The 19,458-nt window shown below is 43.7% G+C and overlaps 1 protein-coding gene across 2 annotated transcripts in view; it reads left to right on the top strand.

Moving 5' to 3' along the window:
- Positions 1 to 19,458, top strand: part of GAS7 (growth arrest specific 7) — a 132,776-nt gene that overhangs the window by 100,496 nt on the left and 12,822 nt on the right. For both annotated transcript variants that reach the window (XM_035104613.3, XM_035104614.3), the window contains exons 5-7: positions 8,030 to 8,083; positions 16,890 to 16,979; positions 18,699 to 18,814. In XM_035104613.3, coding sequence (XP_034960504.1) covers positions 8,030 to 8,083; positions 16,890 to 16,979; positions 18,699 to 18,814 — 260 coding nt within the window. The remainder of the gene's footprint in view (positions 1 to 8,029; positions 8,084 to 16,889; positions 16,980 to 18,698; positions 18,815 to 19,458) is intronic.

The following is a 19,458-nucleotide window of genomic DNA, read 5'->3' as shown; positions in this document are numbered from 1 at the left end:
TATTTCCAGTGGGATGAAGGACTGAAAGCAGTCTTCGTTCACTTAGATGTGCAGCAATGATAGTTCAGTCTTTTAGTCCAAATTGTGCTGTGAACCTCAAAGTCCTTGTATTCCTGAACACTCTCTCTCCCTCCCTCCCCCTTCTATTTTTATCACTGGAAGCTCTTATTGATCTTTCTCAACTTTAGCCATCTGTGATCATTTTGTAGTATGAAGTTTTCGTGCTAGGTATCCAACATGCTTTCTTTTTTGTCAACATTGAATTGGAATTTGTTGCACTTCTTGTAGCTGTCTGAGTGAGCATCCTCTTGCTATTGTACTATGAGGCACTATAATCAAGATGATTTTTATTATCCATGCATTCTTTCCTAAATCTTGGAAGATTACAGCTATATTTCATAGCGATGCATTCCCTGCTGTCTCGAAGTCTCCTTTACCCACTACTGTAGAAAAAATCCACCAACTTGTTAGAAGTTTTTTTGTAGGTTTTTTTTTTTTGCAGAAATATGTGAGTTAAATCTTAGGTCATGAACATTCTAGAGCTTTATTCCCCCCCCCCCCACTCAATTCAGATATGCTGAACATCTGTATAGCTCTACCCCTCCTGCCATTATTACTATATTATTGAAGTCTGCATTAAAGCCTGTTACCGTATGTAATTTTGGCTGCTTCCACACTGGTCATTTATTGTGGAACAACCATGATTTGTTCACTCACTGTTTATAGGATGTCTGCATAACATAGTGATCAAATGTCCTCCTCCCAAGTTTTCTCTATTCAGCTTCTGTTTTGGGGGGGGTTTGGTTTTTTTTTAAGGACTCAGAAAAATCTGGTTTTTTATTTGTTTGGGGTTGTTTTTTTATCACAATGTAAGCACTGTGCAACATATCCCATGTAGCTGATCCATCACACAGCTGTTCTGGCTTATACAGGCCAGTTACGGCCTTCATATATTTTGTTCTAGCAATTTCCTTCTCTATAGTCTGTCTCATCTCTCTCGGAATCAGCTCTATCACTTTAACTGTTCCCTTCTCAAATAGCATTGCTTTTGTATTCCTTTCCTCTCTCCACAACCCTGCACATCCCAACTTGCAGTACATCCCACACAATGGTCCCAATGAAAATTGCTACACACAAGATTTGGGGTTGGGGAAGGAGTGGCTTCCCACTCGGCTATGGAATGTTATTTGGATTCCAGACATTGCTGTCCCACCTACAGCTTAAAGCAGAACAGCACTGCTTGCATACTGCTTAATTGTCACCATCTGTAAGCACTCTTGGTTACTGATGCTTTCCCGCTGTCTAAGAAAATCTAGGGATTTACCTTTGCAAACAGCATTTGTAAAGTACAAGCTACTGTTCACTGTAGCTTCCAACAACTAATTAACATTATTTGGGGTCCTCTGGAAATCTAAGGCGTGACAGCTGGACATAGCTGAATTATGAAGAGCTAGCATGTTTGAGTAAATGCAGTGTTGAACCTGAGATTCAAATCTCTGTTGAGTCATTCATGTGTGTTTAAATAAATCTGTTTACAGGTAGGTAGCCGTGTTGGTCTGAGTTGAAGCAAAATAAAAAAAATTCCTTCAGTAGCACCTTAAAGACCAACTAAGTTTTTATTTTTGTTTGAGCTTTCGTGGTCATTTAAAGCCATGAGCTCGCAAAAGGGCTTTGGCAAGTTGCTGTTTCAAGCCTCAGTTTATGTTCTGTAAAACAGTTTATAATAGTAATAGTATAGCTGTGAGGCAAAGCATGCTGCTGTTGTTGTTGTTTAGTCGTTTAGTCGTGTCCGACTCTTCGTGACCCCATGGACCATAGCACGCCAGGCACTCCTGTCTTGCACTGCCTCCCGCAGTTTGGTCAAACTCATGTTCGTAGCTTCGAGAACACTGTCCAACCATCTTGTCCTCTGTCATCCCCTTCTCCTAGTGCCCTCAATCTTTCCCAACATCAGGGTCTTTTCCAAGGATTCTTCTCTTCTCATGAGGTGGCCAAAGTATTGGAGCCTCAGCTTCACGATCCGTCCTTCCAGGGAGCACTCAGGGCTGATTTCCTTAAGAATGGATAGGTTTGATCTTCTTGCAGTCCATGGGACTCTCAAGAGTCTCCTCCAGCACCATAATTCAAAAGCATCAATTCTTCGGCGATCAGCCTTCTTTATGGTCCAACTCTCACTTCCATACATCACTACTGGGAAAACCATAGCTTTAACTATACGGACCTTTGTCGGCAAGGTGATGTCTCTGCTTTTTAAGATGCTGTCTAGGTTTGTCATTGCTTTTCTCCCAAGAAGCAAGCGTCTTTTAATTTCGTGACTGCTGTCACCATCTGCAGTGATCAAGGAGCCCAAGAAAGTAAAATCTCTCACTGCCTCCATTTCTTCCCCTTCTATTTGCCAGGAGGTGATGGGACCAGTGGCCATGATCTTGGTTTTTTTGATGTTGAGCTTCAGACCATATTTTGCGCTCTCCTCTTTCACCCTCATTAAAAGGTTCTTTAATTCCTCCTCGCTTTCTGCCATCAAGGTTGTGTCATCTGCATATCTGAGGTTGTTGATATTTCTTCCAGCAATCTTAATTCCGGCTTGGGATTCATCTAGTCCAGCCTTTCGCATGATGAATTCTGCATATAAGTTAAATAAGCAGGGAGACAATATACAACCTTGTCGTACTCCTTTCCCAATTTTGAACCAATCAGTTGTTCCATATCCAGTTCTAACTGTAGCTTCTTGTCCCACATAGAGATTTCTCAGGAGACAGATGAGGTGATCAGGCACTCCCATTTCTTTAAGAACTTGCCATAGTTTGCTGTGGTCGACACAGTCAAAGGCTTTTGCATAGTCAATGAAGCAGAAGTAGACGTTTTTCTGGAACTCTCTAGCTTTCTCCATAATCCAGCGCATGTTTGCTATTTGGTCTCTGGTTCCTCTGCCCTTTCGAAATCCAGCTTGCACTTCTGGGAGTTCTCGGTCCACATACTGCCTAAGCCTGCCTTGTAGAATTTTAAGCATAACCTTGCTAGCGTGTGAAATGAGCGCAATTGTGCGGTAGTTGCAGCATTCTTTGGCACTGCCCTTCTTTGGAATTGGGATGTAGACTGATCTTCTCCAATCCTCTGGCCATTGCTGAGTTTTCCAAACTTGCTGGCATATTGGGTGTAGCACCTTAACAGCATCATCTTTTAAAATTTTAAACAGTTCAGCTGGAATATCATCACTTCCACTGGCCTTGTTATTAGCAATGCTTTCTAAGGCCCATTTGACTTCACTCTCCAAGATGTCTGGCTCAAGGTCAGCAACCACACTACCTGAGGTGTACGGGACCTCCATATCTTTCTGGTATAATTCCTCTGTGTATTCTTGCCACCTCTTCTTGATGTCTTCTGCTTCTGTTAGGTCCTTACCACTTTTGTCCTTGATTATGGTAATCTTTGTACGAAATGTTCCTTTCATATCTCCAATTTTCTTGAACAGATCTCTGGTTTTCCCCATTCTATTGTTTTCCTCTATTTCTTTGCATTGCTCATTTAAGAAGACCCTCTTGTCTCTCCTTGCTGTTTTTTGGAAATCTGCATTCAGTTTCCTGTATCTTTCCCTATCTCCCTTGCATTTTGCTTGCCTCCTCTCCTCCGCTATTTGTAAGGCCTCGTTGGACAGCCATTTTGCTTTCTTGCATTTCCTTTTCCTTGGGATGGTTTTCATTGCTGCCTCCTGTATAATGTTACGAGCCTCCATCCATAGTTCTTCAGGCACTCTGTCCACCAAATCTAAATCCTTAAACCTGTTCCTCACTTCCACTGTGTATTCATAAGGGATTTGATTCAGATTGTATCTTACTGGCCCAGTGGTTTTTCCTACTTTTTTCAGTTTAAGCTGGAATTTTGCTATAAGAAGCTGATGATCTGAGTTACAGTCAGCTCCAGGTCTTGTTTTTGCTGACTGTATGGAGCTTCTCCATCTTTGGCTGCAGAGAATATAATCAATCTGATTTCGATGCTGTCCATTTGGTGATATCCATGTGTAGAGTCGTCTCTTGTGTTGTTGGAATAGAGTGTTTGTGATGACCAGCTTGTTCTCTTGACAGAACTCTATTAGCCTTTGCCCTGCTTCATTTTGAACTCCAAGGCCAAACTTGCCAGTTGTTCCTTTTATCTCTTGATTCCCTACTTTAGCATTCCAGTCCCCTGTAATGAGAAGAACATCCTTCTTTGGTGTCATTTCTAGAAGGTGTTGTAGGTCTTCATAGAATTGGTCAATTTCACTGGATATTGCTTTCTCCCAGTTTTCTGTGCTTTAAGGAATCACGTAGGCCAATTTTGCAAATGATGCTAAAATTTATTTTTGTATTTCTCTTCTCCACCTCCACCCCTCACTGATGATGATGATGATGATTATTATTGCATTTCTTGTATCTGTACATTCAATTTGAAAAGCTACATTAAGTCCGGGTTGTTGTTGTTGTTAAAAACAAACCAGCTTTCTTCAATCTTATTCTACACTAACGATGATTAAAATATGTTCCTGGGCAGGGACTCACACATTTCTGTTCATCGCTTGATGACTGTAATATCAAGTACTTTCTTGTATTGTGCAAACAGCCATCTCAGATCAAACGGCACTTTCATATCTGCTGACATCATTTCAGCGCAATATGTTCCAGCTGTGTTTGCAGCTCATAACATTTATTTTGTTTTTATCCCACCCATCCTCCCGAGATTTGAATAGAAATGAGCATGTGCACAGCAACTCTGTGCAGGGGGGGGGGGGCTGAGAAGACAAGATAGTGACTTGCTCAAGACAACCCAGGGAAGAATGTACCGGTAGCTGAGTGGAGATTAGAACCTGCACCTCCCCTGTATAAACCCAATACTGGAGCCACTGCCATGAAGTCATTGAACTAGCCATTCCGTGGGGAAGGGCCGTAGCTCAGTGGTAGGGCATCTGCTCTATATGCAGATGGCTCCAGGTTCAATCCCCAGTATCTCCGGGTAGGGTTGGGGGAAAGACTCCCTACTAGAATCCTGGACAGCTGCTGCTGGTTAGTGAAGACAGTAGTGAGCTAGAATCTAGATCAGGCATAGGCAATCTTGGCTCTCCAGATGTTTTGGAACCACAACTCCCATGATCCCTAGCTATCTGGGCCAGTGGTCAGGGATCATGGGAGTTGTAGTTCCAAAACATCTGGAGAGCCAAGGTTGCCTATGCCTGATCTAGATGACCTAGAGGTGTGACTCTCTATAAGGCAGCTTCCTTTGTTCCTATGGGTGAGGTGTACGTGCATGTGTGAGAGTAGTTCACAAAAAAACTCCTAAAGGGCTGACTTAAAAGTGTTGCAAAATGTCAGAGAAGAAAGTGTGCATTGATAAGACAATTATTTGTTACGTGACCATGGTTCGGAAAATGTTTCTGCTTTCAGTTCACTGAGCCCTGCTTGAGTCAAGCAGGTCATATCTGAGAACATGGAAAACTTGGTTGTAAAAGCTCTGAGGACCTTGTAGACTGTGTGGGTGCTTTTTGTCTCTTCTTCTTCTTCCCTGCTCATTCCCCTCACTTCCTCCCCTTAATGATGCCACCAGGAAAGAGGCAAAGGATAAAACTAGATTTTGCATCTTGTCTTCACTGTCTCTAAAATAAGCACATGGCTGGAGTGGGCACACTGAAAGAGTGATCTTCTGAAATCTTCTCTTCCTCCCTTGTTCTCTCTGAGGCTGAGAAGCCAGTTCTAAATTGTTGGCAAAGTTGTTCCCCTTTGCCCCTGTAAGTAGTTTGTTACCACACAGTAGTGTCTTTATGAAGAGAGGCAGAGGTAGTTGAGGAAGTAATTCACCTCTGCCTTTCCTAAGCCAGAGTATACAACACATCTCCTATAGCGTTGCATATCTCACTTTGGAAACTTTTGGACCTTGATCTGTAGGTGATTCTTGCATGAGTTCACCTTGACCTGTGCTTCTTCTTCTTTGTAGTACTCTGGATGGTGATCTGTTTTGGATACTGGATCAAGAATATCTTGATAGGTTTAAGATCCTACTGATCTTTTCTAGTCTTACTTGAGGGCATGGCTGGTGGGTCCAGGGAACTGCTACTCTCTTACCTAATGGCTTTGCAGGTTCATAATTGGCTGCGTCAGCAGTTGTTGGGTAACAGGCCCGCAAGTGAATCAGCAGCTTGCAACACAGGTGAGTGCTCTTGTATTGGTTGTAGAGTGATCAGTGGGGAACCTAGTGGGCCCCCTGGAAAGCATGGAGCTGGGCAAGACCAAGAATGCAGGATGCTTTGCTAATTTGACTTCAAGAACGTAGTTGAAAGAATTTAAGGTGTGCCAGTGTTAACCAAGAAAACTTGAGTGTTTGGAAGCTCAAGGACTTAAGATTTGCTACTGCGTCTAGCAGTTTATTATGAAAGTGCATTGTAGAGGGGAACTCTATAACATATTTCCCCCCCTTAAAGATCAGGCTCAGGGGAGTTACAAGCAGCATCATTTATTTTGGAGATGGGATGGTGATTTAGAGTTCTTCATTGCACAGTTCTTCTTTCCGCAGGTGCTAGCGTCAGCTCTCCTTTTGCGGCTGGACCAATGCCAGTCTGCTGTTTGGGGCATACTTTTTTCTGCTATGCGTGGGCAACTAAAGCTAACAATGGGGGTTATTTAAAAATTTATTTACTTGCCTTGTCAGCATGAGATTAGAACCTCTGAGGGAAATGGACTCATTTTCAGATTCTGGATCAGCAAGAAGCTTCCTTTGAGGGGTATTGAAGGATTCCGTTTCACATATGTGAGGATATTTTAAAGAACAATAGCAGCTGCCTGTGGGGGACATAAAGAGAAAGGCAAGAAGGCGTGTTCAAATCGCACCATAGCACGTATAGACTGGTTTCTGGGAGAGATGTCATAACTGGTAGAAAATGGTGCCTAAAGAAATTGTGGCATTTCTAGATCTCTGGAGTGTTGCAAATAAAAATTAAGGAGACATTGGGGGGGGGGGGCTGTTCTCTATCAGAGAGTGTTAAGGCAGTCTTCTTCCTATAATGAAGTTGTTGTGCTATGTTCGGCCTTGAGGTACTTTATTGTTACTCTGTGTAAAACTGGGCAATGTGACATAAATATTTCTTTGTGAGAGATAGCCCTGGTAAGGATTACAAAGGACAGAACCCCCATAAATAAAAGCAATAAGGTTACAATGAATGGTGAAGCAGGACATGTTCCACCATGAATTGTTAACTGTTGCACGGTAGCCTCAGACAGAATACCATGCCAAACAAACACTTTAAAATAGGTGGCTGCTGACTCCATGTGCACTATACTTCTGTTTCGGGTCCTTCCATTCACTGTCAGTCTGATGCAGGTGGGTTTTTTGTTGTGTTGTCTTGGTGCTTTTTGCTAATTTGCAGGTGGAGGCAGAAGGAAGCCTTGGGGATGCCTGCAGTCTGTTAGCAACAACACTGCAGAGACTTCCTCCTCACCTTGCTTCTCGAGTCCCGGCTTTTAAAGCTGGAGTGGGGGGGGGGAGGCAGTGGGGCGAGCGGATGGGATGTGTGTGCAGTTGCGATACGAACCTAACAGCAAAGGAAGCCTCTGTGTACAACAGCTGAACTGCATGCGAAACGTAAAGCAGAGCTTCCAATAACTCTTTAGGCACAGTAGCTAAAGAGCCCTGCTTCAGAGTTGGCATGCAGCGGAAGAGTTAATTCCAAAGCTAGGCACTGATTGGAAGGGGAGGTGTCGCCGTGTTTCGGATGAATTATCTGGCTGTACAGAGCTTGCTCGTGTGCTGCTTCGTGAGCACAGTGCAGGAGTCTCCCATGCAAGAGTTCAACTGTAACACCTCTGGGGCATGGAAAGAGGCTGAGCAGGGCAGAAGGGGAATATCCTCCAATTTGACTTGCACAAAGCACTGAGCACCCCTGCTTCACACACACACACACACACACACACACACACACACACACACACACACCTTCCAATAACTCAAAATACATACCATGTCGGACGTGGAGTGCAGTTTTGACGATGCCTCTTGCCTCTCTCCTCAGAGTCCTGGGTCCCCCTCACCTACTCGAAAGCAGAACAAGGAGACCACGTTCACGGTAAGTAGAATCCCACCGTGATGATCACCCAGTCCAGTTGCTATGGTGATCTTGTCACCAGAGCAAGTAGTATTGCAGGGCAGGAGAGCCGTCGGTCCGCCTGTGTATGTGTTGGTGTGTTGAATCCGTGTGAAAGGGTCTGCCTCATGTTTTTCCAGATGTAAACACGGTGCCTGCTTTCCACAGCAGTAGCTGCATTGAAGCCATTTTTAAAAGGCTGAAGCTAGCAGAGAGCCGGGTAAGGAGAGACAGGAAAGAAATGTCAGAAAGCAAAAGGAGAGGGTGGGGGCACTTCTTTCTGCTGTGATTTTTAAATTATAGTTGCAGCAGTGTTTCCTTTTGTTCAAAGTTGCTTCTGGGTAGATCAAGCAATTAATAGCCAATGAAGTCATCTTAAGAATGGAGTGTTCCTGTGGGCAGCACACACAATGATAAAAAGTTGACAGTGAGGATTTCCCCCATCCCCCAAGGCTGGCTTCCTTTGCAGCTTTGATGACTGAAGGGGCTAAAGATCCATAGAAAGAGGAATATTTTTTGAAAAGATGCCCTGTGAAGTTGTCATAGTACTGTATGCACTTTGGCTGAGGTCACTAACATGCTAGATATTTCTCAGTAGGAGAGGATGAGATGCAAGCCTTTGAATCCTGGCAAACCTGTTTTGACTTAAGTCCAAAAACTTATCCATTATTGCTCAGAAACCTGGCCCAGCCATCCGGGCTCCATGGTTAACAAAATATTTGATTTGATTGCAGTGATTTAAGAGAGAGGGGGGAGGGGGAAAACATTTCCCTGTGGAAGTGTGAGGTTCGCTCTTTTGCTAGCTACAACAGTGGAAAGGAATTTGTTGAAACAACATGACACATCTCGGTGTGAATTAGAGCACCGGGGAGTGGTGGTGGAGAGAACATTAGGGGGACTAGAATATGAGGTGGTGATTAGTGTCAGTGCTGTTTTCTTTGTGACAGGATTGATGTTTTAGTGCTGCCATTCAGTTTTCCCAGGTTTGAAATTTTGTTCGAATGTTTCATCTGTGTTTCCTTTGCCTCCTTCACCCCTCTTTCACGGTTTGGGTTCTGTAAAATGAGAGGGGGGGAAAACACAAGCAAAAACTGCATATTTGGTTTGGGTGTTGGACTTGGGGGGGGAGCGGGTTGTGGGTTTGCACTTTATGGAGTGGATCGCAAGAAATAATGCACTCTCTTAATGGCTTTACACTTATTCTGAGTTGAAAAGGATGTAAAGCAGCAACCTCAGATCTTGTGAGGGGCATCTGGCTCGGTTTCCACATTTTTCGCTCCGTACTTCACCCCATCAACATGAAACAAAACAAAACCCAGAACTTAAAGGGGCTCCGGGTGGGGGAGGTTACTGTAGAACAACTGGTTGTGTGAAGAAGACCTACCGTAGCTGTGGGGATAACCCCATTCAGTCAGATGCAGTTGAACAAATGGAAGCAGTGTGTTTTATCACTACTGCTCAGCTGCCATACATGTAGTAACAAAATTGAAGGCTGAAAGGGGTGATTACCTTAATCCTAAGGCACAATTACATTGCAGCTGGAGTTAGGGATGATTCAATCCATTGTGGTGCGCCCTGGTTAGCCACCCCTGGGTTAAAGTGTTGTACTACCGGTATGTCTTGGGAGACCAGGGTTCAAATCCCCACTAAGCCATGAAATTCACTGGACAGTGCAGGACCACCCACCAACTCACAACCTGACCGAACTCATGGGGTTATTTTAAGCACCTTGGAGGATAGGCAGAATGAAATAAAAAATGTTACTCTTTGTGAATGGCTTTGTCAAGAATCATTACTGCATTTTGGAAGCTCTTTGAGGCTATAGTAATATTTGGAATCAGCCTCTTAAGTGGGTCATCTGTATCATGGTTCTGAGTATCTGCATTAATATTGCACCTCCTGGGGGGGGGGGTTGCTGGGGGGTCAGCAACAGTGGTGCAGGTGTTTTTCTATATGGCCCATCTCTCATCCAAGTGGCAAATGGATTCAAATGTTGCACCTGCCATGCAGTGTCCCGTCCACAGTGAAATTATTTTTTGGCAGAACCATGCCACTGAATTTGACCTGGAGAGGCAGCAAAGAACACACACATGCACGTACCACACCACAGGTTCTCTCCCACTCTTTTCCTCAAGCCCAGCACTTGAGAAGGGATTTCTATTGGATGTCCCAAAGAGTTCACTTAGAATCATAGCATTGTAGAGTTGGAAAGGGACCCCAGGGGTCATCTGGTCCAAACCCCTGCAATGCAGGAAAATGCAGGCAGCCCATATGGGGATCGAACCCACAACCCCAGCACCATACTCTAGCCCAGTGTTTCCCAACCAGTGTGCCTCCAGATGTTTTGGGACTACAACTCCCATCATTCCTGACCACTGGTCTTGCTAGCTAGGGATGATGGGAGTTGTAGTCCCAAAACATCTGGAGGCACACTGGTTGGGAAACACTGCTCTAGCCAACTGAGTCAACTGGAGGAGTTGCATCTTTCTTCTGAGGAATATGTTATGAAGTGCCCTTTTCTTTTCAGCTGACTGAATTCACACATAATGCCAAACTTCAAGGACTGCTTGGTTCACTTCCCACGTCCTCCTCCTCCTCTGTCTGCCCCCTGCGCATCACAGTCTAGGACTTCTGTCTGTAGTTTATAGAGGCCAGCCAAAGTTGGTCTCGATGTTGGAAATGCCAAATTATGGTTTGTGCTTCCAGTAAAGCGGGATTACCAGATTTGCACAGGACAGCACAATCAGTCCTTTGACTTTTCTGACACCAAGGCAAAGTGTTGTTTGCCAATAAACCACAGTCAAAAGCCCTTCACAGCGCATAGGAGTAGTCATAAGATTGAGAGGCTCATTCCTGTTGCACCAAACTGTGGTTTAGCTTTATGTGTGAACATAGCCATTTTTCTCATGGGTAATATACAGAAGTTACTAACTTGCTGGGGATAGTGGGTGAGAGAGGAGAAATGTTGATTGTGTTTCACAACTGAAGTAATACATAGAATCATATAAACCAGTTTTTCCTCAAAATTGGGTTCCCAGCTGTTGTTGGACTACAACTCCCATCATCCCCAGCTAGCAGGGCCAGTTGTCAGGGATGATGGGAGCTGTAGTTCAACAATAACTGCTGACTCAAGTTTGAGAGACACTGATCTAAAAAGATAGGCATGTAAGACCATTAAGTCCGAGGTCTAAAAATTACCTAGCTTCTTCCTGTGACATGAATGCTCCTTTATATGGTGATCCTTGTTCCTCTTCAGTTTCTCTGCTGCAGCACACAGGACTTAAAGATCTGTCTCACATATACAATCCCAGTGTGACATTTTCTCCTCCACCAGTTTGGATGGGAAATTGTCCTCTTAAAACTTGGTCACATCCAGTAGAAATACTCTGCTAAGACGTTTTAGCAGAAATTTGAAACATCTGGAAATGTCTCTAAACCATGTTGTAGGCAAGTGTTAATCCACCATGCAGTGAAACCCTTCAGGTGCCAACAAGTGCTAAAATATATATTTAAAAACCCTCTCTGCTGAAAATGAATCAACTTGACCTTTCTGGCAATTGACAACCTCATGAGAGGCTTAGAGTTACATATGTTGGATGTGGTTCTTTGCATTCCAGTGTCTCATAACTTCTGTGATCCCATCCTACGACTTGAATGAAACACTCTTTCTTTTGTGTTACCATTCCAGTTTTCATGGATGTTCATTTTTCTCCCTGCCAAAAAATAAAATAAAAATTCTGCTTGTTGCCATTGTGGGGGATGAGTGTTCAGTGGTGGTGGGGGATGAGTGTTCAGACCCCTGGGCTCTCACTTGTGGGGTGCCTCAGGGTTCTGTCCTCTCCCCCATGCTTTTTAACATCTACATGCAGCCGCAGGGAGAGATCATCAGGGGGTTTGGGCTGGGTGTTCATCAGTATGCGGATGATACCCAGCTCTACCTCTCTTTCAAATCAGAACCAGTGAAGGCAGTGAAGGTCCTGTGTGAGTGCCTGGAGGCAGTTGGAGGATGGATGGTGGCTAACAGATTGAGGTTGAATCCTGACAAGACAGAAGTACTGTTCGTGGGGGACAGGAGGCGGGCAGGTGTGGACGATTCCCTGGTTCTGAATGGGGTAACTGTGCCCCTGAAGGACCAGGTGTGCAGCCTGGGAGTCATTTTGGACTCACAGCTGTCCATGGAGGTGCAGGTCAATTTTGTATCCAGGGCAGCTGTTTATCAGCTCCATCTGGTACACAGGCTGAGACCCTACCTGCCTGCAGACTATCTAGCAAGAGTGGTGCATGCTCTAGTTATCTCCCGCTTGGACTACTGCAATGCGCTCTACATGGGGCTACCCTTGAAGGTGACTCGGAAACTACAACTAATCCAGAATGCGGCAGCTAGACTGCTTACTGGGAGCGGCCGCCGAGACCACATAACACCGGTCTTGAAAGATCTACATTGGCTCCCAGTACGTTTCCGAGTACAATTCAAAGTGTTGGTGCTGACCTTTAAAGCCCTAAATGGCCTCGGTCCATTTGGTCTCCACCTCCAAATGGTCTCTACCTCCAAATGGTCTCCACCTCCATCATTCTGCCTGGACACTGAGGTCCAGCACCAAGGGCCTTCTGGCGGTTCCCTCATTGCGAGAAGCCAAGTTGCAGGGAACTAGGCAGAGGGCCTTCTCAGTGGTGGCGCCTGCCCTGTGGAACGCCCTCCCAACAGATGTCAGAGGAAAACAACTACCAGACTTTTAGAAGACATCTGAAGGCAGCCTGGTTCAGGGAGGCTTTTAATGGTTAATAGATTACTGTGTTTTATTTTTCTGTTGGAAGCCGCCCAGAGTGGCTGGGGAAACCCAGTCAGATGGGTGGGGTATAAATAAATAAATAAATAAATAAATAAATAAATAAATAAATTATTATTATTATTATTATTATTATTATTATTATTATTATTATTATTTAATAAGAGCAACTGCAGTGCTCTTATTCTCTGTTAGCATTACCAGCAAGGGCACTTATTTTTCTGTGGTGTTCCTATTCAGGTTGTGACCAATTTCTGGCTACATTTGGATGATCATATCTATACCTAAGGAAGCAAAGTTATGAGCAAGCCTCTTGCCCACACACCCAGCACCTTTGTTCCTTTTTCAGGGAGCCATAATTTAAACCAGGAAGTATCTAATCTTAGCTTTCGTTTTTATCCATCCTGGGAAACTCTGGTTACTAGCATCAGAACAAGCCAGGGTATTCAACTATGAATTGAAGTTTGTTTACTATCCTGGCTTGATCCAAGGTTTTCCTGGTTCAGACCTAACAGGAAACTGTAGTTAGTTAGAAGCTTCCTCATTTAATTATAGCTTGTACCAGAGGGAGGGGCAAGAAAGGAGGAAAAGGCTCATTCATATCTTGGCTTATTAAACTGAGATATGATTGTCTGAACCAGCTCAATGGTTTTTCAGTCTTCATATTACAGAATCACCTTTGACTGCTGGACGCCTTGACTTCTTTGTGCATGTGCATTCTATCTGGCTATCAGGTCAGATTTATACCAATTGATAGGTATTTTGTAGTGTTTCAAGCTATACCCTGGAAAAGTGAAACAAATCCAAATGCATTGTCAGCGCAGCTACAACAGAAAAGATATACAGTGGTACCTCTGGTTATGAACTTAATTTGTTCTGGAGGTCCATTCGTAACCTGAAACTGTTCTTAACTTGAGGTACCACTTTAGCTAATGGGGCCTCCTGCTGCCGCTGCGCCGCTGGCACACGATTTCTGTTCTCATCCTGAGGTAAAGTTCTTAACCTGAGGTACTACTTCCAGGTTAGTGGAGTTTGTAACCCGAAGTGTTTGTAACCCAAGGTGTTTGTAACCTGAGATACCACTGTACCTTTGACTGTCCCAGTTGTCTGTTGGGCAGTGCCTATTGCAAGTTCACACATGCCCTTAATCTGGGTAGCTTTTTCTGCCCGATTGAGCCTATTAACACAAGTAGGTGACTTGGGCTGTGCACAGCGTCCCCACTCACAGTGTCCCCCTTCCCCGCCTTACCATGTCCTTGGCCTTACTGTTTTGGTTGGGTATGGCGTGAATAAGGCTTCCATCTGTGTTCACTTGAACATGTGGCACAGTTCAAGCGAACGCATGCAAAGAGCCCCCTTTATACCTTCTTCACTCTGCATGGGACAATTGGAAACAGTGAAGATGTGGCCAGTGCATGGGGTGATTTTTTGGGACAGGGGTGGCATGTGCAGCCCCCTGCCTTCTGCTTGTATTAATATTTCTTGCATGGGTATATTTCAAAAGTTGTTTTTTTAAAAAAAGTGTTTATCTTATATATATGGAAGTATTTTTGCTCATCCACCCAAGCCGTTGTGTGGTTCTATAGAAAGGAGGCAAGTCTAACCTCTCCTCCACATTTCTGAGAACATTTAGTTAAAAACACATTTTTCTTTGGACTGTGTGTTCTTTCCCCATCTACCTCCAACACTAGGGCAAGCATCTTTGTTTCAAAAAGAGAGAAGCAGGCGCTTCCTCTCCCCTGGCAGGAAAACGGTGACATTTGAACAAGGCTTCCCCTCTTTTTTTCCTTCAATGCAGGGCCATCTTAAGCACCTTTGGCACCCTGGCGCTGTGGTGCGACGGATCCCTCCGGCGCCCCCCGGTGCCCCGTTTTCCAGCGTGACGGGCGGGTGGCCGGGCTCAGTGTGCACAGCAGGCGGGTGGCCGGGCTTAGCGTGCAGCGCTGGTGCCGATGGCGCTGCTGCGCGGCGGAGCGGCTGGCGGGTGGGCGCAGCTGCGTGGTGCCCCCCCGGTGGGCCGGCGCCATGGCACCCTGTGCCACCCAGCCTGGCCGTAGAACCGGCCCTGCTTCAATGAGTGAGGTTATCAAGGTACCCCACAACAGAAGTGGATTTAGTGCCACCATAGCAATAAGGAGATAGGCACCTGTACATCCTTGATTTTGTCCTGGTGTTATTAGAAGAATCACACACAAATGTCCCAAGTCCCCTTACAGGGCCAAGAGATTCATAGCTTAAAATAATTGTACGCAATAACTTGATCATCCTTTCCCTCCCAATTTTTGTGAGCGCTTGCAGATTATATTTTAAATGTCCCCTACAGCTACTTGATAGTGCTTTCTGTTTGTCAAGTACACTGTCAACAACACAGTAAGGGCATTTAAGGAGGTCTTTTTGGTCGCTCTTTAACTGGGAAGCTTCATCAAAGCTCAAACCCGCTAATCTCTCTAAACCATTGAGAACTTTGCATTTTGGCATATGTTATGGTATATGTTTCTTGTCCCAAGATGAAGCAGTTGGGTGGATTATGAATTTAAATAAATGCTTTCTGTCAGGCTTCATGAATTAAATTAGTGAATTATGGATCCAGAGAGGAATAATTTTCAGTTGCGCTTTTAAAAAAATATGCATTGAAGTGCAACATCTGAATATTAGTCTAACCATACCACTTAAAGACAATGATTTTATTATTAATATCGTTTTTTCTCCATTGTGTCCATTAGCTTCACTGGGACTTTGTGTACTTCTGGCATAGGCTGTTGTGTAAAATTTGGTTTTCCATTGTAAGATCCCTTGTTGTTGTTGTTGTTGTCGTTTAGTCGTGTCCGACTCTTCGTGACCCCATGGACCATAGCACGCCAGGCACTCCTGTCTTGCACTGCCTCCCGTAGTTTGGTCAAACTCATGTTGGTAGCTTCGAGAACACTGTCCAACCATATCGTCCTCTGTCGTCCCCTTCGCCTAGTGCCCTTCCCTTAAGATCCCTTAGGCAGCTTTAACTCATTTAATGATATCCGGTCCAAGTTAGAAATGGTTTTATCAAGAGTTGCTACTTCATTTCACCCAAAAGTGAAATGATAAGACAAACATTGAGGTTCCTATTTGGGTGAAACATTTGAGGAATTTCCACAGAGGCAAACATTTTTAGTGAAGTGGTTGCCTTTTGAATTTCATCACTAAAGTGAAATTGCAAGGCAAACATGAAGGTTCCTGTTTAAGAAGGAACATCCAAACAATTTTGAGGGTAGTAAGATTTAAACTGCAATCCTAGCCCCACTTAAATAAAACAAGCAGGCATGCAAGGTTTGGTGATCAGAGATCCTGTCTTGCTTAGAGTCTGCTTCCTATATATTGCAGCGACTTTCAACCACACAAAATCTCTTATACATAGGGATTGGAAAAGAGATATTGCGGAGTTCATATGGAACGGGAAAAAAACCCGGATAAAATATAAGATCCTGATAGATCATAAGGACATAGGGGGATATGGCCTCCCAGACTTGGAAATTTTTCACGACTCAGCGGCATTAGTTTGGATTAAAGAATGGGTAGTCTTAAAAAATTCGGATGTATTAGATCTAGAAGGTGATGGGCTAGGACATGGCTGGCATTATTATATGATGAAAGATAGGATAGACAAGAAGAACTTTTTCATGTTCCATATTATCAGAAAGTCATTATTTAAAGTTTGGATAAAATATAGGAGATTCTTTGAATCAAAAACGCCTTGGTGGCTCTCCCCATTGTTTTGTATCTGTTTTGTCCAGTTGGGTTTTTCTTTTAATTGTTGTATATGTATAAATCAATAATAAACTTTATTTTTATTCAAAAAAAAAATCTCTTATACATCTGCGTTCTATGACATCTCCTGGTTAAAGCGAGCATTACATTCAGCAAGCACCTAAGCCAGCTGTGTTGCATTTATGCAGCTTTTGTTTACATGCACCCGTGTTCCTGAACTGCTTTGCGCGTCCAATGTATTCCTCTTTCCTTTTTGTCAGATAAACTGTGTGACGTTCCCCCACCCTGACGCGATGCCAGAACAGCAGTTGCTGAAACCTTCTGAATGGAGCTACTGCGATTATTTCTGGGTAAGTGAGCAGCCACCCATATGCTCTTTACTGCAGCAACCGGGATTCATACAGTACGTAGCATATTGCTAAAATCTCTGTTAGCAAACATGTTAAAATCCAAGCTTGGAAGGAGGTGCATAAGATGTTGCAGAAGTTGCCCCCCCCTCCCCAACCTAATTACATTGCAGCCATATTATGCAAGACATGGGCTCCTATGTTGAGTCATATTCTGGGTCTTGTAACTCCTGAAGACAGCATCATACAAATCTAGGCAGCATGTATGTGCTCATGCACCATCTTCCTGATTTGCTTCCATCCCATCTGGTCCTTCCCTCTACAAATCCATCCTGTTAAAGTGTAGCCATTATTCCCCTTTCTTATCTTAAGCAGCAAGACCTTTCCAGAAAGGGGTCTGGGGTCCCCAGGATGCTGGGATGAGCTCTCTCAATAAGTCGATTGTTGATTGGTTGGCCTGGAGAGCTGGATAAGTAATAAGGTAGTAATAAATTATCTGAGTATGGGCTTTAGTTTTGGATTATACGCATCCTTTAGCTTTTGTAAGAACTGGAGTAGATATGTTTTAGAGAAATAAGAGAATCCCCTGCAACTTCAAATGTGATGATAACTTTGGAGAAGAATAGTATAAGGAACAAGGTGGCCAAGCTACTTGCACTGGACAAAACTCACGAGTAATCATCACTCGAGAACCCACAGCCGAATTGGACTGGAGCCCTGTTCTGTAATAAGTGCTTAGCATAATTCGGCTCCAACATGATTTGCTTCATTCAGACACAAATGGTTGAAAGGGGAAAGGGAATTTGCAAATATTATATAAGGGTAGGATGTAGTTTTCCTACACCCAGAATATTTGTGCTTGAGGGGCAGGTGTATTGGGTTTTTTTGGGGTGGTGGTGGTAAACAATAAAATTAGATGATTTAGACTTTCTTGATTTAAAAAAATGTGGTTGTCTTCGTAGAGAATGAGGGCAGACGGGAGTTGAATTGAATTCCATGCATCCGAGGAACCATTTTGTTTTCTCTTTTACATTTCATGTGATATTTCCTAGTGCATGCAAAACATTAGATGTACAGCATCAGAATACTCTTGCACAACTAGAGGTTGCCAAAAATGCTAATCTTACAGCATCCACTGTGCAATAATTTCCTGCAGGGATAACAAAGCAGTAGGAAAACAACAAGTAAGGGGGGGGTGGATAGAAAAGAGGTAGGAACTGTCCAGGGAGCAAGGCTTGTGAGGTAGGCCCTGACGTGCCAAGAGGTATTTTGAGTAAGAGTCTGGGGAGAAGAAGCCTATATGCCAGTTCGTTAAAAAAAAATGTGGCTAGTTCTGACCTTGGTCTTTTGTCCCTGCCACAAGCATGGGTTGTTTTCTCCCTTATATTAATACTGTCAATTCTTATTAACTCAGAATCTGCTGCTGTTTAACTACCTGTTTCATATATGCCAGAGCAGCCTCTAGTGGCAATGATCTGGTATTTGCTGGAAATTCTGCTAGGTCTATTGAAGTCGTCTTTGAATATCCTCTAGCAGCTGTTGTATTGGTTGCATTAGGCAAAAATATCCTGAATAGAATTGCCAGCTTGTGACTTGGGGGGCGTTTGAGGTAATTCTTAGCCTACTTTCACATATCTGCTGTGTGCCGGAGCTGCTAAGTGCTTTGGCACATCTTCTGATGCCTCTAGTGTGGCATATATTCTAACTGCATGTTTCCTTTAGACTGATAAGAAGGATCCTCAAGGAAACAGCACCGTCTCGGGATTTGAAATTCTTCTTCAGAAACAACTGAAAGGAAAGCAAATGCAAAAGGAGATGGCAGAATTTATTCGGGAAAGGTAACTTGGAAATCCAGTTCTTCTCTTATCGGTTTGTGACTCCATTAGTGAGACACCTGCTTCTGTTAGTCCCTTAGTAAATAACTTGCTTTCACTTCAGCACACCTGGTCTTGAATATTTGGAAGGAGAATACTAGCATGGATGGGTTCCTTGGCCTGTTCTGTCTCGACTGCTTTATATTCCTACAGACTACCAGCAGTATCTTCTTCTCACTTTCATAAGCTCATTTATCTAAAACTTTGCAAATGGTGTCCAAACATGAACACACAGCATTTATATTCAGCAAAAGAATCAACAGCTAACAAGTTTTTCAGTTGGCATTGTGTATGGGGTTCTGGGCCAAATTCAACAATTTGTGGCTATGTTAGCACCATAGAAATGCTCAGTTTTAGAAACACATACATTCATTTTTGTGAAATTCATGGTAAAATAGAATATGATATCTGCTTTAGATGTTGTGGTTCACACAGAGAAGATGCTGTATGCCTGCAGAGTTACCTGCCCTCCTTCTCATGCTTTCTGACATGTACCTCTGCCCAGCACTTGTCCACAAGCTTGTGACACTGTAGCAGCAACAACACTTCATACTTATATCTGTCATAGGTGGTTCAAAATAAACCAAGTGAGTTAGTGTGTATTTCTC

This window comes from Zootoca vivipara, chromosome 2 (assembly GCF_965207765.1).
Source record: "Zootoca vivipara chromosome 2, rZooViv2.hap1.1, whole genome shotgun sequence".
Classification (NCBI taxonomy): Eukaryota; Metazoa; Chordata; class Lepidosauria; order Squamata; family Lacertidae; genus Zootoca; species Zootoca vivipara.
Note: the sequence above shows the minus strand (reverse complement) of the source record. Positions and strands in the feature narration are given on the sequence as shown.